Source organism: Labrus mixtus, chromosome 21, assembly GCF_963584025.1.
Source record: "Labrus mixtus chromosome 21, fLabMix1.1, whole genome shotgun sequence".
In the NCBI taxonomy this organism is placed as follows: Eukaryota; Metazoa; Chordata; class Actinopteri; order Labriformes; family Labridae; genus Labrus; species Labrus mixtus.
Genome location: NC_083632.1, coordinates 14,661,542 through 14,687,123, shown reverse-complemented (window position 1 = coordinate 14,687,123; position 25,582 = coordinate 14,661,542). Strand labels below are relative to the sequence as shown.

Below are 25,582 nucleotides of genomic sequence, written 5' to 3'. Positions count from 1 at the left end.
GGTTTAAGATCAAATCATCCCTGTTGGATGCTGAGTGACAAAGACTCAAAACGTGTGTGAAGTTTCTTGTTCTAAATCCACTCTGATCCTGTATTTGATCATGTCTATAAACCCCTCTATTTCAGCCCTGCTCAGAACAGGCTGTTTCTGTGTCTGTACCTTTAAATGTAAATGAGCTGTCTGACCACGCCCCTCTTTGGGGTGTCATAAATCTCATTCTCCGTCATCATTTCCAGCACGTGTAGTCAACGCTCGGGGCTGATGATGCAGCAGATGACAAAACTTTTGGTGTTGTTTAAAGAACACTCGTAAAAAAAACACACACACAAACAGGACGTGAATCATTCAGTGACCACCAAAAAGTCAAATGCATCATCACACCAGAGACGCTTACTGTGAGAAGGCAGACTCAGAGGGCAGAACAAACACTGTGGGAGTGTCACCCACCTGGGGGAGGGGTTACTGCCCTTTGTGATGTCATGAAGGGAAAATCTCAAAACGACCTGTTTGAGCACACATTTTCTGAAAAGTGGAGCAGGCAAAAGATGGAGAGGATGGACTTTTCTCATCATTGTGGGGTTTGTAGACAGATTAGGGACACATATTAGAGTTATAGGAACATGGTGAAGTGGATTTTACATAATATGTGACCTTTAAATCACCGCAGTTACTTTGAGATAAAGTTTGTTTTGATAGGGTAATGTAATCTGGAGAAGGATTTGTAATTCTCAGTGTCAGCAGAGAAATGTGTTTTTATGAGAATCTGAAAGCATTTAGATAATTTGGCATCATCACAGTTAAAAAATGTAAAAAATGAAAATAGAATTAAAGAACAGTTTTAGTGATGCTGATGTTTTGTCTGATTTTCACTTTCTCAAACTAAGCGGATAAAAGTTTTCTAATGTCTCATTTCTAATCTTACATAAAGGGTGACGTTTCTCTTTTTAATGAAAGTTGTAATTGTCGATCTCTGTTGTTGAGATCGATGTCTGTTAATTTAAGTGACAGTTCTCGGGGTGTTGCAGCAACTTCTTTAAATTCTCCTGGGGTCTTCGGGGTTAAACACACTGCAGCACAGAGGAATGTGTGTGTGCGTCAATGTGACAGTGATTTACAGTGCAGACTTTTACCCGGCGACAGTGACTGAATAGAAAAGTACACTGCAGTTCTTCTGTGACAAGAACAATTACTATGAGGCTGCGATGGGCTTCAGCCTGCGTGGGCCAGGAGCGATGATGTGGTGTAGCGTCGCATCGCCGCTGCCAGCAAACACGGCTCCCTCTTATCTCTCTGCTGAGATTATGTTTCCACAACTTTAATACAATTACTGGAGACTCTGAAGCTGCAAACTGAGTTCTGCAGTTTTTACACCCAAGGCAGTGGAACAGTGCAGTCCCATCTGACACACACACACACACACACACACACACACACACACAGACACACACACACACACACACACACACACACACACACACACACAGATCAGTGAGCATCCTCATTAGTTTGGCTCAGTTTGACAGAAGCCTCAACCTTCCTGCCTCCTAATTTTTGGACAAGAGGACAACAGAAAACACAGGAGCAGAGAGTGTGTGTGTGGCGCTGCATGGATCTGCACAGATGGCCGAGGGGACAGGAGCGAGGCGGGCAGCTGTGCATGCTAAATAAAGGTTAGCATTACTAAAAGATTGGCACTCTGAGAAAGCACCAGGCTGGAAGTGAAGAATGAGGAGGAATTAAAAACAACGTTAATAAACAAAGTGACCCTGAGTCTTTGTGCCTCTAAGTCTCCCAAAAGTATAAAAAAAAAATCTAAACCCACGTCTGAAGGAAGAATTTCTGGTGTTCATCTCTGTTTCGACACTTTGAGCAAAGCGAGATCATGCAGGGAACAGATGGCGTCCCACCCTCACACTACCCCTGACTCCTTCAGGAGGCTTCAGGAGTCATGGAACTGTAGAAAATGAAATGTTCCTTCAGCGACACACGACCATCTACTGATGGAAAAATATCCCACACTGGATTTCCATCTAAGCAGATGTAGATGGTCTGTAAGCTGGTTTGAAGTGAACTGAGAGACATCATGTTTAACTCTTCATTTGCAACCTGATCTCAGTGCAGTTCTTGAAAAAGTCACACAATTATCATATCTGTTATCCTACACAAAGAGGCCAATCCACTGTTTCCAATAAGCACACAATGCAAACTTGTATTTTCAAGTTGGAAGGATTTTTCTGTCGTCTGACACGAGATACATCCAGTCAGAAGGTTTGCAGGGGCGGTTATGGGAGGGTTCAATCAGGGCTGTCACTCAGTAGACCGAGATCGATTCCGATACGTTACCAAAAGTCAACGTTGACGATCGGGAGGATTCTACTTTTACTGTCGGTCTGTAATCCACAACAGGGTATAACCACAATGCCTCGGTGTTTGGACACAAGACTGCAAAACCTTCATATAAACCTCATCCAGCAGCTTTAAAAAAATAACTACCACTTCCACCGACAATGATGAAACATATAAAACGGACTGTCCAGTGTCATGCGAGTGAGATGGAGAATTTGCCCTTATGCCAAGACACATGTGACTTCATACAATCCCCCTGAGCCCCGTGCATGACTCAGCACTTTGATAACAATAGCTAAACAGATGATCCCCTGAATTAGCTTGGCAGTGTTCATTTGTGTTAAATATTAACATTTTAGTGGCATAAGTGTTACTATGACTTTTATTCAGGCTAACAAAAAATTAACTTCAGCCACCAACGGGGCGTTTAGATGCCAGTGGGGCTTGACAATCCAAGTCCCCATGTGTGGTGAAATGTGACATGTCGGCTCTCACGAATGGCTTCAAAACTTGCATCTTTTCATAAACCAGCTGACAGTAGTTGTTTCTGTCTGTCTTCCCACACATTGCTTCCAGGGCTGCTTAAATCTTAGTGACAGAAACATTACATTTTCTGCAGCTGCTTCAAGAACAAAAACCTTTTAAAAACCTGTTTAAGAAAGGAACCTGGTGTGAAATAAGGACATAAAAAAAACTCTGCACTCCCTCAAAATGGCAACAACAATTCTGACCTTTCTCTAACGAGTGCTGAAAGGCATTTTGGGAAATGTAGGACGTCACAAACTGAAGTGGAGTAACCCAGGGTGAGCTGAGGGGAAGGTTAGAGATCCAGAAAGGTACATTTGAACAAACTAACTCGACGGCTGCAGACTGGGTTCAGTTCCCCGACCCGGCGCTCCTGGCTGATCTCACTTAGAGTTCAGATCAGGGTTGTTTTGTACCCTGGCACACAGATGTGAAGCATCCAGCTGCTCTGACCTCGCATGTCCTCCCCAGGGGCTTCACTGCAACACACACACACACACACTCACACACACATACATGGTCTGCTGTATAATTAACAACCAAACACACTTTCAGTCTGTTTAATTAAGCAACACTACAAACACCATATCTCAGCCAGAGGTCTCTCGCTCTTACACCTCGTTCTTGTCTGTGCGGCAAAAAACATTCAGTCTAAAAAACGAAGTGAAGGAGACAACATCTGTGTCCAGGTTCTGTGTTTTTCCACTCACAGAACAGTGAATATTTATTTGCATTCTGGTTTTTTTCCCCAGCGTTACTCTCGGCCAGAGCAAACCAAGCTGTGCAAACCCCTTCAATAATAACAACGCTGGCTATGATTTAAATACGAGCCGACTGTTTACCTGCTCTTAACCTCAAACTGCAGGTTCACTGCTGCCCACAGGGCCACTGCTCCGGACGCTCAAATTCATCCACATGTTTTCAGATAAAGTCAGCTGTGGGTCGAGTGAGGCTCAAGTGATTTATTGACCATTAAACTGGGAAAAAAAAAAACAACGACTTTGTGTTGTGAAAAACAGTTAATACACTGCAGGTAGGAACCATTTATATCCTTCAATCAGTCAAGGAGAGAAGTGAAATATTTTGTAGCTGAAGCTATTCTGCTTTTGTGGATGTGAAGAGGGCTCGCAAAGAGACGATGAGAGAGCGGGGGAGGCTCAGTTAAACTGCTCGTTTCCCTGCATCACCCTGAAGTGATTGTACACTTGTGCAAAGCTAAAGATAATACCAAGCTGCAACAATACCACAACTCAAATCAGAGCAGTGTTTCATTGATTTGAGGCAGTAAAACCTGCCTCTGGGCTCCAAACGCTCAAACAGAGAGGCTGGGGAGAAGATTAGAGTCCTGACACTCGTGCATATGCTTCACATACGGCTTTCTGCACCATGTTTGAGTGTCAGCAGACCTTTCCAAGATCTCAGTCTGCCACATTGTATTTGTTTTTGCAGAAGGAGAATCAAAAGCTACAGTCTGCACAGATGCTGAACGATCAACACGGAACACATGCTGTTGTTGTTGCTGTGGCACAAACATATCGCTGCACGGAAGAGAAACTCTGTTTAAAAGAACCCAGATTCATAAAAGACATTATTTCTTTCTTATTACTCATCTCTCGTAGAGATGTGTGGGTGGGGGAGGTTGTGGGGAAGGCATGGTTTGTTTTTCCTGACTGCGTATGAATATGATTGTGAAATCGACCCCCTCTGGGGATGAAAACAAACGAGCAAAAAGCAGAAGAAAAACAGCAAATTTCATGCAAACACAACAGAGCTACGAAGGTTCCTCGTTAGAAGAGAAAGTGCAGAGAAGCTTCCAGACCTCGGCAGGATGTGGAGAATGAGGAAACGAAACCAAGTTACGCGTAGTCTGAAGTGATGAAGGGTTAGTGATGGGCAGAACGCTAACATTTCCATCATAACTTCGACTACGCTGACTTTATGGATATATTAAAAAATGTGATAATGCTGTTATATTTCAGAATCAGCTGATTCTGATTCTGAAATAAATTCTTAAACTCAGCTTATTTCTATACGAACATTTCTTCAGCTTTCTCTCTCTCTTTCTTGGTCGTTTAGCCGTCATCAATAGGACAGCGTAGAGAGACATGGGCATTTGGAAGGAGAGAGGAGGGAGTGACAAGGGGCCAAGGGTCGGATTTGTTCCCCGGGGCCGCTGCATCCAGGACTGCGGCCTCTGTCAATGAATGTTCTCTGGGAACACTTTCTTGCAGCTCCGACTTTGCTGCAGAGACCACAGACTGCGTTCAATCAGTGATCGTCCCAGTAGTTCAGTCCGTTCCTAATGGTCACTATGCGGTCACTCTGCGGTCACAGAGTGGGGGGCGCGGCTGGTATGTAGCTGGATGTGGTGCTCTGCCTTCAGTCTGATCATTCATGCAGACTCAGAGGGGTCCTATGAAGGGCCTGCTCTACAGGGCGTACTCTTCTATAGCTGTTTTGTACAAGTTTGAATTATTACGGATGCCTCCTTCACTTTAAAACAACCCTGATAATTAAAATCTTTATAAAATGCGCTGAACAAAGCGATTTAGGTGAAGTTCTGTGTTTCTCAAAATCCAGACCGGTGATGGGGGCTGCTAGCCGAGCTGCAACAAACGTCAATATGATGAGTTTAAGATGTTTTTAGAGGGGGCTGGAGTTCCTTTGACCTGCACTTAGCATGCAAACTCAAACTGGGACTGACTGGTTGCTGTTTGAAATCAATATCAAGGAAAATATGTCTTGGGCTTTTCATTGTTATCGATGCAAAATGTGTCATTATCTCCTATCTCCCTGTCCTACAGCGGGTCATCAGCTGCAATTAGGACGATGAGGGAGATTTGTAAGATTTGAGAGCGAGGACGAGGATGAGGACGAAGACGAGGGAGGAAATACGAAAAGCCGCCGTGGAACCAAATTCCATTTAAATTATTAACAAAGCACTCAGCCACCATGAAACATTACAGCAGTCTCCCGCCGGATGAAACACATTCAATTAAAGATTCGAAAGCAGTATCAGGTAAAAGAGCTCGCCTTGAAACCACTCCGAGGTCACACACACACACACACACACACACACACACTCACACACACACACACACACACACACACACACAAACACGGGGTCTGGTGTTTGGAGCCAAATGGACAAGAATAAATCACAAGAGCTCGGCCAACATGGCTGCATACTAATCAGTGAATTACCCGCGGGAAAACGCTGCTCCACAACTAATGGCTGAGTGTGTGTGTGTGACGTGTGTGTGTGACGTGTGTGTGTGTGTGAGTGTGTGTGTGAGTGAGTGTGTGTGTTGTAGGTGTGTGTGTTATTGTGGAGTCACCTTCTCCACCCCGTTGTTGCCTGTAAGCAGCTCTACGTGTGTGTTGGTGTGTATTTAATTGCAAAAAGCCGAGGCAGGAGGTCACTTGAATTGTTCAGGAGGGAAATTGAATCTGGAAACATTTCACCTCCGTCTGGGTCTCCTTGTTGTCGCTGTTGTTGTTGTTAAAAGATGAACATTACGCGAACATTTAGCATTCAGGGGGTTCACAGAACACTAGTTGTTAATTCAGAGTCCTGTGTGAGAGGAGAAGAAGAAAAGACGGAACGAAAAGATGGTTTACCTTTGGGATGGCCTCGGCCCAGCGTCACAAAGCCCGAGGAGATGAAGTTGTGAAGGTCAGCGCCTCCACTGCTGCGCACGCTCTCCTTCCCATAGTGGAGACCTGCTCACACGTACACACACACACACACACACGAACACACAGATACATACACACACACCACAGACAAAAACACAATCAGTTTGGTAGTTTTCAGTCGATCATTGAACATAATGAAAGTCTTTAACCATCAGTGACTTTGGGGGTAAATTGTTGCATCAACACCCTTTTTGATGATTTATTCAGGTATAAATCTAACCCTCAGGTTTTAACAGAGAAACAAAATCTTTAAAAAAAATGGATTTTTTTTTTTTATTGCAGAACTCATGAAAGCGTTGCTTCCTTGGACACCTCTTCAGGCGTCATCTTTTACGTTCAGATACTCTCTGTGCTGGTTTGCTGGTCTTTCACTGAAAAAACATTTCAGCTGAAGAAGTTTGAGAAGCCTTTAGTACAAACCTTAGTTTGTGTTAGAGAGAGAGAGAGAGAGGGAGTGAGCGAGAGAGAGAGAGAGAGAAAGAGAGTGACAGGTTCGGCCAGTGGTTTAGGCAAATGCTAGGGGCGTCGGCCAGCCATAGGGGGCATCGCTCGAAGATTATTCATGTGTGAAGAAAATAACAAGTGTATGAAATATACTTCTTTCATGAAGTGTTGTATGGGACATAAGACCTTTATCTTTATGTGCTTAGTTAGCTAACACACTTTTAAGTCCTCACTGAATAGATATTTGTTCTCGGTGTAGGTGGGTCTGTAAGGCTTTGGAAAACGTTTTGGCTAAACTGAAAAACTATGCTACAGCTCTGATGAGAGAAAATATACCACAATATTCAATTGAGGGCTTGAATGTCTGATTGGCTACATTACAAGCGACGCCAGCTGAACTCTTGAGCCCAGGAGGAGGGGCCCAAAAACAAACATCTCTTCTGACTCCACCTTTCTCAGTTTACTTTCAGAATAATTGTTGATGATCATTTTGTCGATTGACTGATATGATCATTTGTTGGATTCTTAGCGCTTATCACAGACATCCGTCTTTAACAGGTCGACGGTTACAAAATAAAAACTGGAAACCTGTTACAGATAAGAAAAAGCTGTTTGTGCTGTTCCATCATGTTCTCAGTCGGGTTTTTGTCATGGTGTCAAATGAAAACTTCCCCGTGGTTTCTCTCCCTCGGGCGTACACAGGTGGGAAATGATGTAAAAGTGAACGATACAGCCGAGCATATTGTTGTGATCCTCCCAAAAAGAAAAGGCAATATGTTTCCAGCACCCACGTTCAACACTTACACACGTGCACTCTGAACTCAATCACTCCGGCTCGCTCGCTGCAGATAGAAAATCAGCCGGCCTCTTTTTTTCCCTCCATCCCATCATAGCAGCAGCTCTGTGTGTGACACGCACACACGCTACTGTTGTCTTCCTTTGTCACCCCTGTCATTGGTAGGCCGCTCCACGAGCCACTGCGACAACCCTCTAATCTAAAAGACCCTTCAAAAGCAATCCCCCTCCTCTCCTGCCGCTCCGCTCCCAGCTCATTAAGGTGAGGTAGCATGAAGAACTGCTGGGGAAGGCTACGCATTAGGAATTTATCGTCCTTCATACAAAGAAAAAATTGTGACTTTCACCCCGACGAAGCAGCGGCTAGTGGGTGCCGAGGATTCATATGGTAATATTTTTTTAATCAGACTTTTCTCTGGACACATAACACCTCTGAATTAGCTGTGAGAGATGGGGAAACGTGAATAATAAGATAATTATACCAAGAACTGAGCAGGATGTGGCTCTGTGTGGCTGGCACCGGGGAGGTTATCCGCCCCCAAGGTCGATTACGCTTTAACCCAGCCAGGGGTAATTCACATGGTATTCTGATTTTACAGCATTATCAGACACCGATGTGCCGGAGTGGACACGGAGCTGTGTGCATCATCTCGATAAAGTCGTCCAGCTGCATATCTTCATATCTTCATTCTCCAGCTACACACGGAGGCCTCTTTAGAAGCGTTTTAATACCACCCAGGCTGAAACATGCCCCCTCTTCTTTAACCCTGCCCCCTCATGAAACTAATGATGCAGGGCAGTGAGTCCTGATCTGCACAGGGCCATAATTAACTGCTACTGGAAGGAGACACACACATGTATGCGCGCACACACACACACACACACACACACACACACACACACACACAAACACACACAGAAGGCCAGAGGTCCGGCTGTATAAGAATAATAATAAGGGGCAATAATGCGATGTAGGGCAGGGGTCTCTGGGAAGCTGAGCTTTGACACTCATGTTGACGCAGTCAGCACAGAGATGTTGATTTGAACATGTGGGTGATGATGATTCGACCAATGGGGAGGTCACGGAGGAGATATGGTAGCTGCAGTAAGGATTAAATGTGTGTGTGTGTGTGTGTACGTATGTGCATGTGTGTGCACGGCTGGGTCAAAGGTTAAACTTGCACATGCTGTACAGTCTCCTTACTTGTCAGTGAAAGCAGCACGGTCAGCGGTCCTAGAGTATGACCCTCTAGTGTCCGTGTTGCATGTGCACATCTGGCTCTGCAGTCAATAGGCGATGATAAAAAGATGTCTGTACCTTCAAATTAAACCATGACACTGCAGCCTGAGCCACACCGAAAGATTTTAAATCTCAACAAGTTGAAACTGTGAGCGAGCCCTCACATGACGACAAGATAAAAATCTCCCAAAATCTGTTTCGGTCCAACATTAAGTCTACATAGAAGAGACTTATGAAGCATGACCGGTTAGGAAGAAGTGTCAAAGAAAACACTATGCATGAAGCTCGCTTCACAATTAGCTTCTGTTTCGTTCACGTGTAACTCCACTGAGTGCGTGCTCGGCTGTCCTCGGGGTTCCCCGTACACAACAGCATATCAGATAATGAACATTAAACACGATTAAAACCTTCACAATAAATTCTACTTTTACAAAAGCTTCTTCTGCGTCAGTCTTTGTCGACACAGTCAGAGAGGTGATAACTCTACGTTATATTTATCACTGAAGCTTGAGTGGGTGGTTGTGGTGCACTTAAATGCATTAAACTGAAAAGTGTTCCAGTTTTTCTTTCTCACTTTATTAAAGGTGTAACATGTAGAATCTTTACACTAGAATATCTAAATCAATTAAAAATGAACTAAACCTGTTACATATTTTTTTGTTTGGTTCTTACATTACCTCAAATATTTAGCGGAGAGAATCACTCCCATGATTCCCCGCCAGCCTCAACGTCATCTTTTGTCACTGTTTTGACAGAGAGCCCCCTGGTGGTGGAGTTTATATACCGTGCAGTTAACAAACATGGGCGGGTCAATAATCAGGCTCTCTTTTAAATATAATGCACTCCTGTAGACAACCACCGCCTGTGACTTCACAAATACACATAAAGTAGATTCATCTCCTTCTGACCACGTCACAAAAAGTGAAAACTGAATGTCCGTTATGACATTAAGGTTCTTAACTTTACAAACGTAACACACAGCCTCACTAACCTCTGTTATGACTGTAACACCGACCGCTTGGAGCCTGGAGTCTCATGTCTCATGTTGGTCTGACCCGGCCTTCACCCCAAACCTCCATCCAAACACTGACATTTACACCCTTCGTTATAAATCACGACTCCAACGATCACGACAAAACAATGAACCAGAGGACGGAGTGGAGACGTGACGCTCAGACCCCACGGCTTCATGTTCGGCTGTTTGATGAGCTTTAAGAGAACCAACTGGATGTGATTATAAAAGAGCCTTCTGGTGAAAAACACGAATAATTAAGTCACTGCTTTGTTATTCTGGTATAACTCCTTGTTTGGGTGAACACACACACACACACACACACACACACACACACACACACACACGCACACACAGAATGCTTAGTGCTTTGAAAATATCTGAAGGTCATGTCAGAGCTGCTAAATAGCTGGAAATGTTTTCCTATCATCACGACCTCTAATTGTCCACAGCAGCTGACCTTCAGCTGAGAGGTCGCTCATCTCAGACTAAATTAACTGAATGGCTGAAGGCTTTCAGACCTCTGCATGAACACACACACACACACACACACACACACACACACACACACACACACACAAACACACACACATTATTCACATTCTAGTTGTTCAGATCCTTCTGGCTGTAAACACAGACCCATAACTCATAAATCCTGTTTGCCTTTACTCTTGTTTCTACATGAGAGTCGTTGTTTTTCTCTATGGTTTCAGTTGAATGAACTCAGAGATATTCTCTCTTCAGACTGTTTTTTTATTTTTTTTACAAAAGTGCCGCAACTACGCTCAGCTGTCACTATGTCTTTGTACTTTCATATTGATTCAGCGACGGCGTAATAATGGTGTCGCACTCGGTGAATTCACATTGCATTTCAGCGTTGCAGAAGCACAGCACAGCGGGGGGGGCTCCACATACACACACAGTCAGACATGCACACACACGAGCACAGCGCTGATCCCGTCTCTCCTCTGTAACGCCTCTCTGACTCCCTCATATCACGGCTTGAAACGGCACTCTGAGTAAGGCCTCTGATATGATTCTAGTAAAGATCAACAAAATTGATACCTGCTTCAATTCAACGGCAACAAGAATAAAAGTCCTGCTCACCCAATGTTGATAAATATCTTCTTTTTAATGTTGAAATAACACAAATTCATTGCCAATGTCATTTTGCAATTTAGAAAATGCTCGCTCTTTCTCTGGCGGCAACTTTTGTTCAAAGTCTGACTGAAGATCTGAAGTTTTTTTTTTTTTACAGCTTTGGTACTTTTCAATGGTTAGAATAACAGAGGTCTTATCGTTTTAAAACACGTTGTATTTGATACATGTCCCAGTATGGAATACTTTGATGACCTCACCTCTGCTCTACCTGAAAACTTTCAGACTTCATTCTGTGCATTCAGAAAACATCAGAGAGGAAACGCAGCGACGCTATTGGAGGAACAGAGAGGATGCAGATCTCAGCCTGTGTTTGGTGAATAAATCGACTTCATCTGCAGAGAGCTGCGGGCCAAACTGCATCACTCAGACAGCCGTTTGTTGTTTACTTTTAGTGAAGGCGAACTCCTGTGAAGACGCGTCTCCGCCCTGTTCAAGGTCTGCTCGTGTTGAGGTTGTGAGGCGCTGCGTGTTTACACCCCCCACCTTAAAGAGGATGTGATCCACAACAATGCAGAGTGGATGTGAATAAATATAGCAGCACACGGGCTGGTATCATATTATGCTGTCTGTTCTCTTTCTGCTCAAGGCCTCGTGTTTAAAAAAAAAAAAAAAAAGAAGAAATCGTTCTGAACATGCCGGGACGTTCTGCAGTGCAGTGCTGGATGCTGAGGGGCTGCTGTTTAAAGAGTCCATCAGTATTAACTCATCCATTCACACACATTCATACACCGCCGTCGAAGCAGCGGGAGCAATAAACTCAATCATTGCTGAGTTTGTTTTTATTTCTGGCGTGAGATTTTGATTTTCATGTCACATTTATCTTGTTAATTTGACATCCTTTAAAAAGTAGTTTTGGATCCTTTCCCTGAGCCTCTTTAGATTTTCTCCCTCTTGTATCTTTTGGTTTAACTCTTTCAGTATGGACTAACTTGTGTCTCGTAAAGCTGGCGCTAACATTAGCCGTAGCTAAGCAGGGAACCGTGACATCACACGGCGCCTGCTATGTGAAAAAATAAATGAGTCTGTATTTTTAGTAGAAAAGTGATTGCTGCTGAGAGCGCGCAGGCATCGTCACCCCGCTCTTGAAATAAGTTGATAGGATCCTCTCGGGCCCTTTAGCCACTCGCTTCAGGAGGTCTCCCCCGATTAAAAGTGTCTCAAAAAGCTTCTGGATGTTGAGAGACATTCTGAGCAGAGGACTCTTTCCTTAAGAGCCCTGCACCCCCCTCCCCCCCCCCTTTTCCTGCCTCGCTCATGCTGCCAAACGCCCATTTAGGCGACCATGAATATGCATTTTCTCTAAGAGCGAGTGGCTCCCTCTTCACAGCACCTTGGAGTGGGGCTTCCAATTTCCATGCACGCATTAACCACGCTCTCGCCTGCGCTGTCACTGCCTTTCATGTCCAAACCCGTTAGGACTGCTCGGGTCCCTGATGGGGGGGGGGGGGGGGGGGGGGGGGCGTTGGCTGGGGTGGATTGAGCTGGCCAGGCCTGAGTTGAAGTGGTTGTGTGCAAGCAGGAAAATAGTCGCAGCCAAGCAGAGCGGCAGATAGACTGATAAAGTCACGCCTGATCTCTTCTGAGTGTGCGAATATGCAAGGTCAGTCTGAAGGCGGCGCGCCACGTGCAGCTACCTACCAGCAGAGTCCCCCGCGTGGCCGCATAGTGACCGTTGGGAATTTACCGATGCAGCCACTGGGATGCTCAGTGAATGAACGCAATCTGTGGTCTCTGCAGCACACTCTGTGTTCCCAGAAAAAATTTGATCGACGACGACTTGGCAGAACGAGGCCAAGTTTACACGACACACGAGAGTCTGTAAACCCAAATAAAGCTGGAAGTTTTCGCAATCTATTATTTAAAGACAAAGATGCAAAAATGTTTCCGCTGTCTCGCAGCTCAAATGAAGTGGAACAACGACATGCAGTGCATCGAGTGTTATGACGTTCTGGTGTCAGAACTTCAGGAATGCAGCTGCAGGTCTGTCAGAACCTGTAAAAGCCTCACACTCACACTGACACACACACTCACACACACACACACACGCACACACACACACACACTGCAAACGGCTGCATTTAGGCTACAGAACAACACCTCGACCTTGTTTATACGCGTTTGAATATTTACCTGATTTTATCCGATGGCTTGTTGCTAATTGATCAAACGAGGAGCTGAAGTCGTTTAGTGTTCGTATATTTAGGAGAGAACATCCCCTCAGGGTGTAAATGTGGCGCTCTGCCAGAGTAAATGCATGAAGATGAATGTAACCAGTTCACATGTAAGCATGATTTATGTGCGTGAATCTGTACAGAAGCATTAACTGTGTGTGGAAGACATGTTTCCTTCACAGTGATTTCTCATTAGACAAAGCTCAGTGGGCTTCTCAGGAACAGAAGCGTCATGCAGGCCAAAAACTCTGGAGGGGGACAATGAGGGCTAGAGGTTCAAGTCCGACCACAGGATATTTTTATTCGACTTAACCAAACGGTTTCTGTTCCTAAACTGAACCTGGGTTAAGTGACACCCAGGTCTGTATTTAACGGCCAAGGATTAGAACCTATTGTCAATGCACAGATGTTCATGGCACCTTGTCAACAACGGTTGTTATTAAAAACGATGTGCTCCTTTGAGTATTGGATTTGCTGTTACATCGACACTGGTACCATTCGGCCAATCATTTTACTAGTTCCAACAATGAACAGTGTTCGAATTGCAACTTTAGGAAGAAACAATCCGCATGGATAAAATGTGACTTATTGATGCATCTTCAGACATTATTTGAAGAATTAGAAACAGACAATTTGTCCCTCCATCCAAAAACAGAACTCATGCACAGCATAATAATATGAGCTGTAAGTAAGGAAGCAGCAGCTGGACTGTGCATCATTTGCCGTGCAGTGTACAGAGAGGCACGAGGGCCGAACGTGACCTTTATTGAAATTTTAGTCGTAGGACTCCATCCTCTCGCTCGCACAGTGAACGCAGAATCACAAGCTACTTCCTCGACTTCAGGTCTGAAATCACCATGGCAACACCAGACATCCATTTTTGACATGTCTCCCTCCTCCTATTACCAAAGATATGAACGGGAGAAACGTCGGCAGGAAACATCTGCAGACCTCCAGCTGACAGGTGAATATTTGTGACGGTTTGGATTGTTAGTTGGCTTGTGTTTGTTGGTGATGCCGAGTGTGTGTGTGTGTGTGTGTGTGTGTGTGTGTGTGTGTGTGTGTGTGTGTGTGTGTGTGTGTGCGTGTGTGTGTGTCTGTATTTGAGAAACACAAGCTTTTGACACTGGTTGTGTTTGAGCCATGCAAATGCAACAACTGAGTGACATAGATCTGTCTTTAACTTCCATCTGTGGGAGTCTTTAAAGGGAACTTAGCTCACATTTTTGACGTTCGTCCTGATCTAACTCGTACAGTGCGAGCGCATACATCATGAGCTTTGGTTATGAGTCGTAAACGATTCCCTCATTCAGTCTGAGATAACCATCCACCATGCCTTTTTTACAATTGCATAATGTTTACCCATTCTAAAAACACTCATGTTGGTGCTTTGACAGCTGCTTAATTAACTGTTTGCTTGTTAAATGCTGCAATGCTGGAATATTTCTTTACAAACTGGTGCTGCTGTGCATCCTCTCTGCCTGATAAAAAACCTTCTCTGCAGGAGAACCTCCCAATTTCCGCTGCTCCTTCTGTTTTTCCTGCACAGTTTTCCTCCATATTAGCAATTGATGCTCCCTGTCTGTTCTCTGAATCGTGGGGTTAAATCACGCCGTGTGTGATTCACCTAGAGAGTGACTGAGAGGTCATCACTTCCAGCCTGTCAGACACTGCAGGGCCGCGCTACCTCCCAGCCTGTAATTATCTCCACTAGCAGGCCTCTGTTTCTCTCTGTCGCTCTGCCTGCACTCTAACACACAAATCGGATGATTACTGGATGTTAACATCGGAGATTACACAGCTGAAAGGGTGAGCACAGCGGGGGATATTTGGTGGGGGACGCAGAATATTGAAAAGAAACAAAGAATATATCACAAAAGCTTCACAAAGATAGAGTGTAGGGAGGATTCAAGTCCTGAAATCTGCCTTCAAACTGAATTCGAGCAGCGTCATGACACATCAACTGGTGCAGGGAGAGGAGAGCTCTTACCGTGGTTGGATTTGGAGGCGTGCACCGGGGTGTAGTGGTTCTTGGATGAGGTTCTGACCGGTGTGTTGTCTTTGGGTGAGCCGTTCATCGCTGCAAAGTTCTCACAGTCGTATTGCGATATGGGGATGGGCCCCTGCTGCCTCAGGATGTCTGCGAGGGCCCTGAAACCGACAGAACAAAACAAGCAGACTGTTAGTAATGCAACCAAAAGATGTTCCTCTTCTAGTTCAGTTGTTCTCTCTGAGTGCAGCTGAACTGAGTGGAAAAAAAGAAGTCATAGCTCGTCTGTTTTCTGCACCCAGAATTGCAGCTAAGTGTCGTGCTATTATGAGTAATTCAGAGCTGATCTGTTTCTTCTTGTTTTTGTTTTTTTTATAACGTGTGGGAACATGATGAATGTTCATTTGCAAGAGAAACAACATTGGATGTGTGAGAGCTTCTCTCTCTCGTCTAATTGGGTTGAATTTGAATGTTTTTTTTGTTTTCAGACTGCACCAGGTGCATATGAAGGAAGGAGCCCTCGAGGGGGGAGCGGGGGAAGAGAGTTGGGAGGAGAGGGAGAAGCAATCATGATGAAAGAAAGTTCAAAAAGTGTTTGTTTAAAAAAGGAAATTACTTTTGCAGCTCTGCAGCGGCTCAAAGCTTCTGAGACAAATGTATCCGCGATATAACCTTTGCTTTTTAAATTAATATTTTAGCCTCACCCCTCACCCTTTACACCCCCCCTCTCCCCCTCCCCCTCTTCCTGTTACTTATTGAATGTGCAGCGGTGCATGCATGTCACCCGACCTTGATACAGCCCTTACGTTAACACCATCCATTATTCACAGTCTTAAGATTGCTCAAGTGTTGAATAATGCATCCAATAAAAAAAAGCTACTCAATCTTGAGGAAATAATGTGTGTCAGCGTTTGTTAACTGATGTGGGAACAGTTTACAACATGTGGTCCACTCAAGTATGAGAGCGCTCAGAGGGAGGCGCCGCAGGAGGAGGAGGAGGCAGGAGCCAGCTGAGGAGGGGAGAGGCAGACGTTCACCACCTCTGCTAAACATTCTGGCCAAAGCCCCACCTGAAACCCGGAGACAGATGTGTGCAGATGTCGGACGGGGGCAAGGGCACAGGGAGGAGGCAGGGTGCAAAGGATCGTGGGAAAGATGTTTGACAGCTGACTTGGCTGCCTCATGAGCCAAATATCTGCCCTACTGTTTGATTCAAACATTGTTCTCCTGGTCATCCAACAAAGCAAGACTGGATCGATATATAAAAAAGGACATTCGTGTTATTTAACGCCCTTTGCATCGCCAGAAAGATGTGTTACACTCTGGGCCAAGTGAGTCAAATATGTAAGGCTCGTAAGGACAGATTTTGTGAGGTATCCTATGAATCACCTTGTTATTCCGTCGTATTTGAACAAACCTCATTGATTTCCCTTTTATGTTCCCTCTCTAGACTCTCCCTGAGACCTTCTCGTTACGTTTGTGTTCATACTTTACCTCACCAGTGATGTATCTGGTGCTTAAATCTTAAATAAAAATCTGAGCGAGGCCGAGAAATTTAAGCTGTTTTTGTCCCCTAGAATCAAGCGAACATCACCCCCCCCCCCCCCCCCCCCAGCTTCACAAACAAAAAGATTTTATCTGCAATATAAAGTAAAAAAAATCAGATATGAGTGTTGGACATCAGTCCTTCACCCCCCCCCCCCCCCCCCCCCCAGGATGAATGAGCTGCACAATTCCTGTTACAGTTCTCTTTCAACTCCTCTGTAATTATTTAATTATTTGAGGCTGTGGGTTTGAACATCTGCTGCACATCTGATGGAATCGGATCTGAAAAGTGCTCGTCACATTTAGTCCTCAGATAAGAATCTGCTAATTAATTTAAACACATTAAAGTCTGATTTTCATTGAAGGCCTCTGTGTGTGTGTGTGTGTGTGTGTGTGTGTGTGTGTGTGTGTGTGTGTGTGTGTGTGTCTGTGCAAAATCTTCAGGATATGTTTCATGACACAGGGGTTGAAATGAAATAAAACGCCAGATATAACGATTTTTAAAAATATTTCTGAAGCAAAATGTCTAACTTGAGGAACTCAAAATCAACATATGCACACAATCTTTTTTTTTTATGAAAGCAGAATAGTTGCACCTGCAGATGTATTTAATGAAGACCCTGCAACATGAAACATCACTGCTCTTTGTACAGTCTGAGACAAGAAATATTTTCATCTAAAGTAAAAGGAAAATTGGACTTAAAAGCAGAAAGATAAAAATATATCTTTCTTTCGTTCACCCTTCATTTATGGGGAAAGACAAGCTCACTTGTATTGTGTTGAAATGAAATCTGTCACATTTGATGAGATTTTCTGGCATGATTTGACCCCCGTGTGCAGAGGGGGCTGTGTGTCTGTCAAGCCTGAGTCATATGCATCTGATGCTCATGATTAGGAGGCTTTGTTTTTTTTTTTTTTTTTTTATGTTACTATGACGTTTGAAAGGACAGAGCAGATTCGTGCAGATTGTGTTGTGGACGCGCTTACCTGTGTATGTTCATCTCCTGAGGCGGCTCTGTAGCTTTGTCGTAAGCCACTTTGACCGACACTCCGAGCACTATGATGAAGGCTATGATCCCACAGGTGATGTAGACCGCCGTGCTGGTCTGGTCCATGCTGGGATCGTACGTTTCCCCGGTCGGGATGGGGGACGGATCGGCCGGCTGCACCCAGTCCGGGGACTTGTAGTTCGTGCAGGCTTTCTGATCCAGCCGGTCCTTCTTGTACTCGCAGCAAAAGCGCAGGAAGCACGTGCCGCAGCAGTACCTGTGGTTCGTGTTATTGCACTCGAACATTTTGTCATACTGCCCGCTGACATCGTAGTACCCAAGGCAGGTGTCGTGGTTGCTGACGGGCGCTGGCTTCGGGGTCGTCTGCGGGGCCACCGTGGGGACCGCAGTGGCTTTGGGAGCCTTCCTGGCCGCCTGCTTGGGTTTCTTCCCGCCTGTAGCGGCGCTCAGCACGCTCAGAGGGTCCAGGTATATCAGCAGCAACAAAAGGTGCCTTATCCCCATGGTCCTGTGAGAACTGATTGAGCTTTATGTTTGGGCAAACACGCTTCAACTGTGTTCAAACATGCGACGGTTTAGTCTTTAAGTTTCGACACCGACTCTTCCCCTGCTTGCTCGGTCTCCTGCGCCGCCGTCATGCTGAAAACAACTCTGTGCTCACTGCTGTCAAGGGCATTTCTCTACAGGACTAGAGCCCATCGCGACCCGTTGAGGAGCAGAGGCAGGAGTGCACCATGTCCTGGCCGCGAGGGTCGCTGATGGGTGCCCGGGCTCTGTGCGCTTTCCCTCGGATGCGCAGAGAGTGAGAGCCGCGGTGCGTCGCTGTCCAAGGTGCTGAATCCTGGAGCCCCAGTCTGCTCTGCTCCAGTCCGAGTGTGCTGGACAAACACATAAACCAAGAGGGCTCATTAGATATTATCCTCACGTCACGTTCACGTCATTAATTAATTAGCAGGCTTCAAATAACCTCACAGATTTTGGCTCTGTACGGAGTCATTTCTGCAGTTTGCACGGTGCATTCAAGTTGGTAACACGACACCCACACAGCAGCAGTACCTTCCAAATCAACGTGTTTCATGTATTTATATCACGCATTAGACCCGGGCACTGCTAAACTTACACAAAAATCAGTTTTTTTTTATCTTTTGCAATAAAATTCAAAACCAAATGTGAGATATTTTATGTTTTCCATATTTTTTAAGGGTGGATGAGTGAAATAAAATCCGCCTACCTCAGTTCGTATCCCCGCTGGGGAGTTGCTCTCCGTCTGGGTCTCAGAAAGTGAGGAGCTCGGAACCTCTCTCTCTCTCTCTCTCTCTCTCTCTCTCTCTCTCTCTCTCTCTGCCTCTTCTCTCCTCCTTCTCGGCTTTCCTCCCTCCCTCCGTCTCTTACATCACTTCAGTGCTGGCGTCAGAACTCAGCCAAGTATCGGCAATTTGCAGCCCCCTCCTCTTCTTATTTTTCTTCTTCTTCTTCTTCAATGCAAGCGAGAAATCCTGGTTATTAGCATTACCACTTTTAAATTAAATGGCTCTGTCCTGCAGAACACCTCCAGTCTCTGCATGTTTTCCCCTCATTTCTCCCTTTATACAGATGTGTTTTATCATGTCTGCAAACAAGCGGGATAAAACAGTAATTGGCTGTCCTCGCTCTCTCTCATTATTCCAGATAAAGTCGCTCATATCGGTCTGTAGCAGAGCCATGACACCTTGGGGATTATGGAGGACTGATAGGGCTAAATTAGCAGTGAAGTGTGTTTCAACAATTCTGCTCTGAAATGAACCACTCCTACACACAGCTCAATCAGTGGATGTAAAATGCTTTTTATTATTCCTCTTTTGCAGTATTTATGTTTCTGTCTTTTCAAATAATTAACACAACTCTAACCAGGTGAAAGGTGCACATCAGCAGGTATAGAAGGCTTAGTTATGGCTCGGTTACGGGGGCAGTGAGCTTTCCTGCACATCATATTTGCAACTCAACACTTTTTCTATCACAGTGCCGAGGGTGTCTCGGCATCAGCAGCTCCACCGAGGTGAAGGAGGCTGAGAGAGAGTGAGGCCTTAAATCGCAGCTTTCTGCTCTGGTTGGAAGCTGCAGGAAACGTGATGAGAATATACAGCTCTTTGTTTCTGCAGACAGCATGCAGGCTGTGATGATGTGGGCCGAAGAGCAGAAGTGGAGATCAGAGGAGGGGGAAGAGTGTCAGAGGACCCCAGAGGGACAAAATGAAAGGGAGAGCATTGGAGGAATTAAGTTTCTCTTCATAATTTAACAGTGAGCGTATGATTAACTTTGTTAAATTAATTTATTTGGACTTCACTAAGCCACCACCAGGGCAGCAACTCATGGATGTAGGAGCGGGGAGAAAGTGTATCTGACTACCGAGGGCAACAATGGAGGACAGGGTCCTTACTGGTCCTGAAATAAGTCTCTAGATTTTATTTGGATTTCTTTCTCTTTAAGTCGTAACGGTCATTGTAATGGTCAAAGTGGTCGAGTAAAGGATGATGCTTTACTCTTTCTTCACCTTTTCAGAGATTCAAATGCGTAAAAGTTTCTTATATTACACTTTTAAATTCATCATTAATGTTTATGTAACTCAAAGTTTAAGTTATTTAAAGTAGTCAAGATATTAGCTCTTTAAAATCTGATACAATACTAGTAAAAATATAACAACATTTATACATGTTTGATACAATACTATCCCTAAGAGGTATGAACTCTGGAGTAAGATAATTCATATGAGACTTTAAATTCAGGAAAGTAAAAAAGGGGAACAAATACTCCTCAACACATCGCTGCACAGAGTGTCTGAGTCTCTCCTACCTGGCTCCTCTAAATACCCCTCCTCCTCCTCCTCCTCCTCCTCCTCCTCCTCCATGAGCACAGATTACCTCCCTCAAAGTTTACCTCCCTCAAAGGTAATCTGTGCCTCCCTCACCTGCTGCACAGGTGTAGGGAGAAACAGAGAGAACAGGGCTGCACCTCACACCCCCTCCCTAAGATGGTGAATGTATGTGTGCGCTGCAGACACACATAACAGATGTGTTAGATTTGTTAAGGTGTAAGTCTGAAGAGTGAAAAAAGCTGAATAACTGACAAACATTTAGACCTTTTAGACTAAAATAAACAACTCTAATCAACAGAAAGAAAGTGGAAAACAGTCATGGGGGATGTGCAGACTTTAGTGATTAGCATGTAAAGAAGGGGAAATAATTAAATCGTGGATTTTCTGCACAGTGCGCTCAGGTTAAGCTCTTTATCATTAAAGCTGCATTAATAATTATTTTTATACGAATAGACTGATTTACTTTGTGTAATCTAAAATGAGTCACTTAAAGGTCAAATATCATCCTCCTCTTCAACCAGTGTAAATAAGTCTCAGAGCTCCTCATGTGTGTGAAGTTTCTTGTTCTAAATCCACTCTGATCCTGTATTTGATCATGCCTATAAACCCCTCTATTTCAGCCCTGCTCAGAACAGACTGTTTCTGTGTCTGTATCTTTAAATGTAAATGAGCTGTGTCTGACCACGCCCCCTCTCTGGAAGGGCTTGGGTGGCTCGGTCTTTCTCGCTCCATGCCCTATTGTTTACGTTGACAAGGCAGACTCAGAGGGCAGAACAAACACCTAGCTGTGGGAGTGTCACCCACCTGGGGGAGGGGTTACTGCCCTTTGTGATGACACGAAGGGAAAATCTCCAAACGGCCTGTTTGAGCACACATTTTCTGAAAAGTGGAGCAGACAAAAGACGGAGAGAATGGACTTTTCTCATCATTTGGGGTTTTGTAGACAGACTAGAGACACATATTAGTGTTTTACCCTGATACACCTGATGTATACTTACATACCCAGCAAACCACAAACCAGGAGAGTCCGGTGGGTGAAGTTAGAGAGAGAAGGAAGCATCGACCGAAGTGATGAAAAGAGGACAAAGGAATGATAAAACAATGATTGAAGTAGATTTGTAATTATATTCTTGATTAAGTCTGTACACAAACAGCATCAGCATCAACAAATTAAGGATTTAAAAAACAACAGGATGATTCTCAGTCGAAACAATCGCTCACTGTGGTGAAGTGTTTTGAGATTATTGTCTTAATCAGTCCAAGAGAAACACAAGTGTCCATCTTGAGAGTGTGTCTGAAATTATTCCACATTTTTGGAGCCAAAAAACTAAATGCAGATTAGAGAAGTCCAGAGAAAACCTGTGTGGTCACCAGGCACTGGATATCAGATCTGAGAAGTCCTTAAAAAACAGGCATAATTTTAATTCTACAATGAATACAAGAGGGGAGACAACTCTTGAAATCATTTCCTAATGAGAGCTGGCTTCCCCAATTCTGTGTTTTTTTTTCAACCAAATTAAAAACTACAATCAAGGATAGAGTTTAAATTTACAGCTTAATATTATGACTTTAGATTTACCCTGAAGTAATGTATTCCCCTGCAGGATCTTACATCTTCAACATACTTTAAAAGAGAGCTAACACTGCAGGAATCACAGGGTTTCAGTGAGAGGTACAGCCGGGTATCATCAGCATACGTAATGACTTGGGGTTATTATATTACCTTTATGTGAATCTCAAGGAAATAATACATGAGAAAATATAAAAGAGGCATTTATGGACTAAGTTTGCAACTAGATGGGGACATTGCCAAACGGAAGATTCAGATTGGTCTCTCAAGATGAAGGACGAAACAGAAGGTACTCAGCTCTCATGTTTACAGCCTGGTTCAAAAAACCAAACAGGTCTGAATAGCTCATGTCTCGATCGACACACACTGTACGGGGGGTGAATGTTTTGATGACTTATCCGTTTTGATTTGATGAAGGATAAGAGTTATTCACAACAAGGCGTGTAGCTGACCTGATTGACAGGCGGGCGCGGTGTAACGGTTTGTCAGGAGGCTTAAAACCCGCCTCAGCTCCAGCTCTCAGCCCGTCGTTAGGTTGACTGAAAGTTAGACTGAGACAGAATTTCCAACATGGAGGCCACCATCGATAGGACACAAGCGGCCCATGCAGGAACAGATGGGTGATGTCACTGAGGCTTCAAACATTCATATTTACAGTCTATGGTTTTGAGCTCACTCCACTGCCCCCCAGTGGCCTTAAATGACTCTACATGCAGCTTTAAGTCATTTATCTTTTATTGGAAATTCAGTTATGTTTGTGACTTTTTTGATGTTTTGAGATGAGGCATTCACAACGATGCACAGAAGGATGTTGTTCATGTATATTACTGCTAATAGAAAGATTGGGGGTCTTTACAAATTATTTAATTTACAGTGTAACTTTTCTGAACTGAAGACCACAGCTACCAGAGTTGGTTATGATTTGTTTGTGTTTGCTCTTCAAAGATACAAAATCGTCTAAAATCTCTGCAGCGAGGCGCGGCCAGTTTGCAGGATTTGAAGTAAAACGGCAGCACTCAGCAGGTCAGGAGGTGAGCACACACTAATTAAAGCTGCTCTGTGCCAACCGTCCACCATGACCTGCACTGCTAACTGAAAAGAAGTGCACACTCACCATGAGCCGGAAAAAATGAGCCAAATCTGGGTTAAAACCACACAGTGTTTCCTGAGTCGGTCTGCTGACCTTCTGTTGGCAAACCAGGACAAACACTGTGACTGTCACTGAACAGTTTTACACAGAAACAGTGAGTAAGCCACTCCTGTCCTTCATCACAATGCACACAGTGTGGTGTTTAATTTGGCACAATCAAAACTGTACTTTTCCATCACGTACTGACCTTTGTTAATCCACTGCTGATGAGAGTCCCCTCTACATCTTCTTCATTGTTGCTTACTATTTAGGTCTGTTTATGCTACAAACTTAAAACAGCAGCTTTTCCTCAAAAAACCAAATAGTTCTGATTAGCTCATGTTTCGATCGTCACACATTGTACGGGGGGTGAATGTTTTCATGACTCACAATAGGGCGTGTAGCACACTAGATTGACAGGCAGGCACGGTGTAACAGGTGACGCAGTTATCATGCCTATAAACCCCTCTATTTCAGCCCTGCTCAGGACAGGCTGTTTCTGTGTCTGTACCTTTAAATGTAAATGAGCTGTGTCTGACCACGCCCCCTCTCTGGAAGGACTTGGGTGTCTCGGGCTTTCTCGCTCCATGTCCTATTGTTTAAAGTGAGAAGGCAGACTCAGAGGGCAGAACAAACACCTAGCTGTGGGAGTGTCACCCACCTGGGGGAGGGGTTACTGCCCTTTGTGATGTCATGAAGGGAAAATCTCCAAACAGCCTGTTTGAGCACACATTTTCTGAAAAGTGGAGCAGGCAAAAGACGGAGAGGATGGACTTCTCATCATTGGGGGGTTTGTAGACGGACTAGAGACACATATTAGCGTTAGAGGAACATGGTGAAGTGTATTTAGTATAAAATTTGACCTTTAATTTAAACTGAGGTGAAAATGAGGTGACCCTAGAAAGTGACCAACAGCTTTATATTATATATTATTAAGTGTTGTGTAACTGACCGAGCTGCTGCATTGAGGATTAACAAGCTGTAATTCCTCATCCGTGTTTAATAAAGCTACAAATTCAGTAGGAAACTTTTGGGCTTAAGACACACTCAGGGTTGTACACTAGAACATATACATTACAACCACTCTTAAAACATTCTTGTATTTACAAAATAAGCAGAAAACTTTCCGTTCTGAGCTGATAAACAAAAGAAGACGAGAATATTTCGGAATCTTTTTAAGAGTCCCAGAATCTGCCTCCGTCAGCAGCGCCTGTCAGAGCGCTGCACGGGCAGCCGGCGGTGCCAGATCAGATATCACTGCTGCAGATGGAGGTCACACCGCTGACCGCCGCCGTGCAATCATATGACATTGTTTATAAAACAGACAAATCTCAAACCCTCAAAGAGCAGCTCCTTTATAAGCCGAGAGCGCGAGACTTTTCCTGACTGAGGCACTTTCTCTGCTGTCATCCTTCTGTCGCTAACCCTCCGGAGGAAACACTGAAGGAAGGTGGGATGCCAGCTCTCATTAGAAAAGGATTTCAAAGGCTGCCTGACAGGAACAGTAGGGGAAATGCTTTGCATAAGCATCTTTCTTTCCTATCACCAGTGGTGTGACTGACAGCAGGTTAGGGGACCCAAAGATCCTCATTTTAAATCTAAGCCTTTCATATAAACGTACAGGCTCTCCTGAGTGGCTGGTTCAGGCTCAGGGTGTGATAGGCTGACTTTGGAAACAGATTTGTCCTAATGGAGGTGAAACTGAAAGGTGCTTGGATGAAAAGCACTGTTTTTCCATTAACTACAAGTCAAATGAATCCATTCAGTCTCTTTCTGCACACTGAGTGACATGCAGAGCAGGAGAAGAGAGTCTGATGATATTTGTGTCTGAATCGCAAACCAGCTTCCCGCTGATTGGGAGTCTGAGAAGCAGTTGCTTGGTAACCACGTTTTTACGATGCCATCCATACTTGTTGTAATGAAAAATTTAAACTCACTACTGAACTATTCTGTGGGACTTGGACATGAGATATGGATGTGCTCGGAGACGTATGGATCAGCGCTGGAAGCTGAGCACACAGCGGTGCAAAACAAACACACCTTCCTCGTTCAGTATGATTCATGTCTCTGTATACACAAATCCACACAGGGCCT

At 44.4% G+C, this 25,582-nt stretch overlaps 1 protein-coding gene across 10 annotated transcripts in view; it reads right to left on the bottom strand.

Moving 5' to 3' along the window:
* The window catches only part of LOC132955353 (protein shisa-6), an 83,714-nt gene extending 64,404 nt beyond the window's left edge, over window positions 1-19,310 (bottom strand). For all 10 annotated transcript variants that reach the window (XM_061028185.1, XM_061028186.1, XM_061028188.1 and 7 more), the window contains exons 1-4: window positions 19,170-19,310; window positions 17,916-18,816; window positions 15,384-15,544; window positions 6,493-6,594 (exon numbers count right to left, since the gene is read on the bottom strand). In XM_061028185.1, coding sequence (XP_060884168.1) covers window positions 6,493-6,594; window positions 15,384-15,544; window positions 17,916-18,442 — 790 coding nt within the window. In that variant the 5' untranslated portion in view covers window positions 18,443-18,816; window positions 19,170-19,310. The remainder of the gene's footprint in view (window positions 1-6,492; window positions 6,595-15,383; window positions 15,545-17,915; window positions 18,817-19,169) is intronic.
* Between the last annotated feature and the right edge of the window lie 6,272 nt (window positions 19,311-25,582).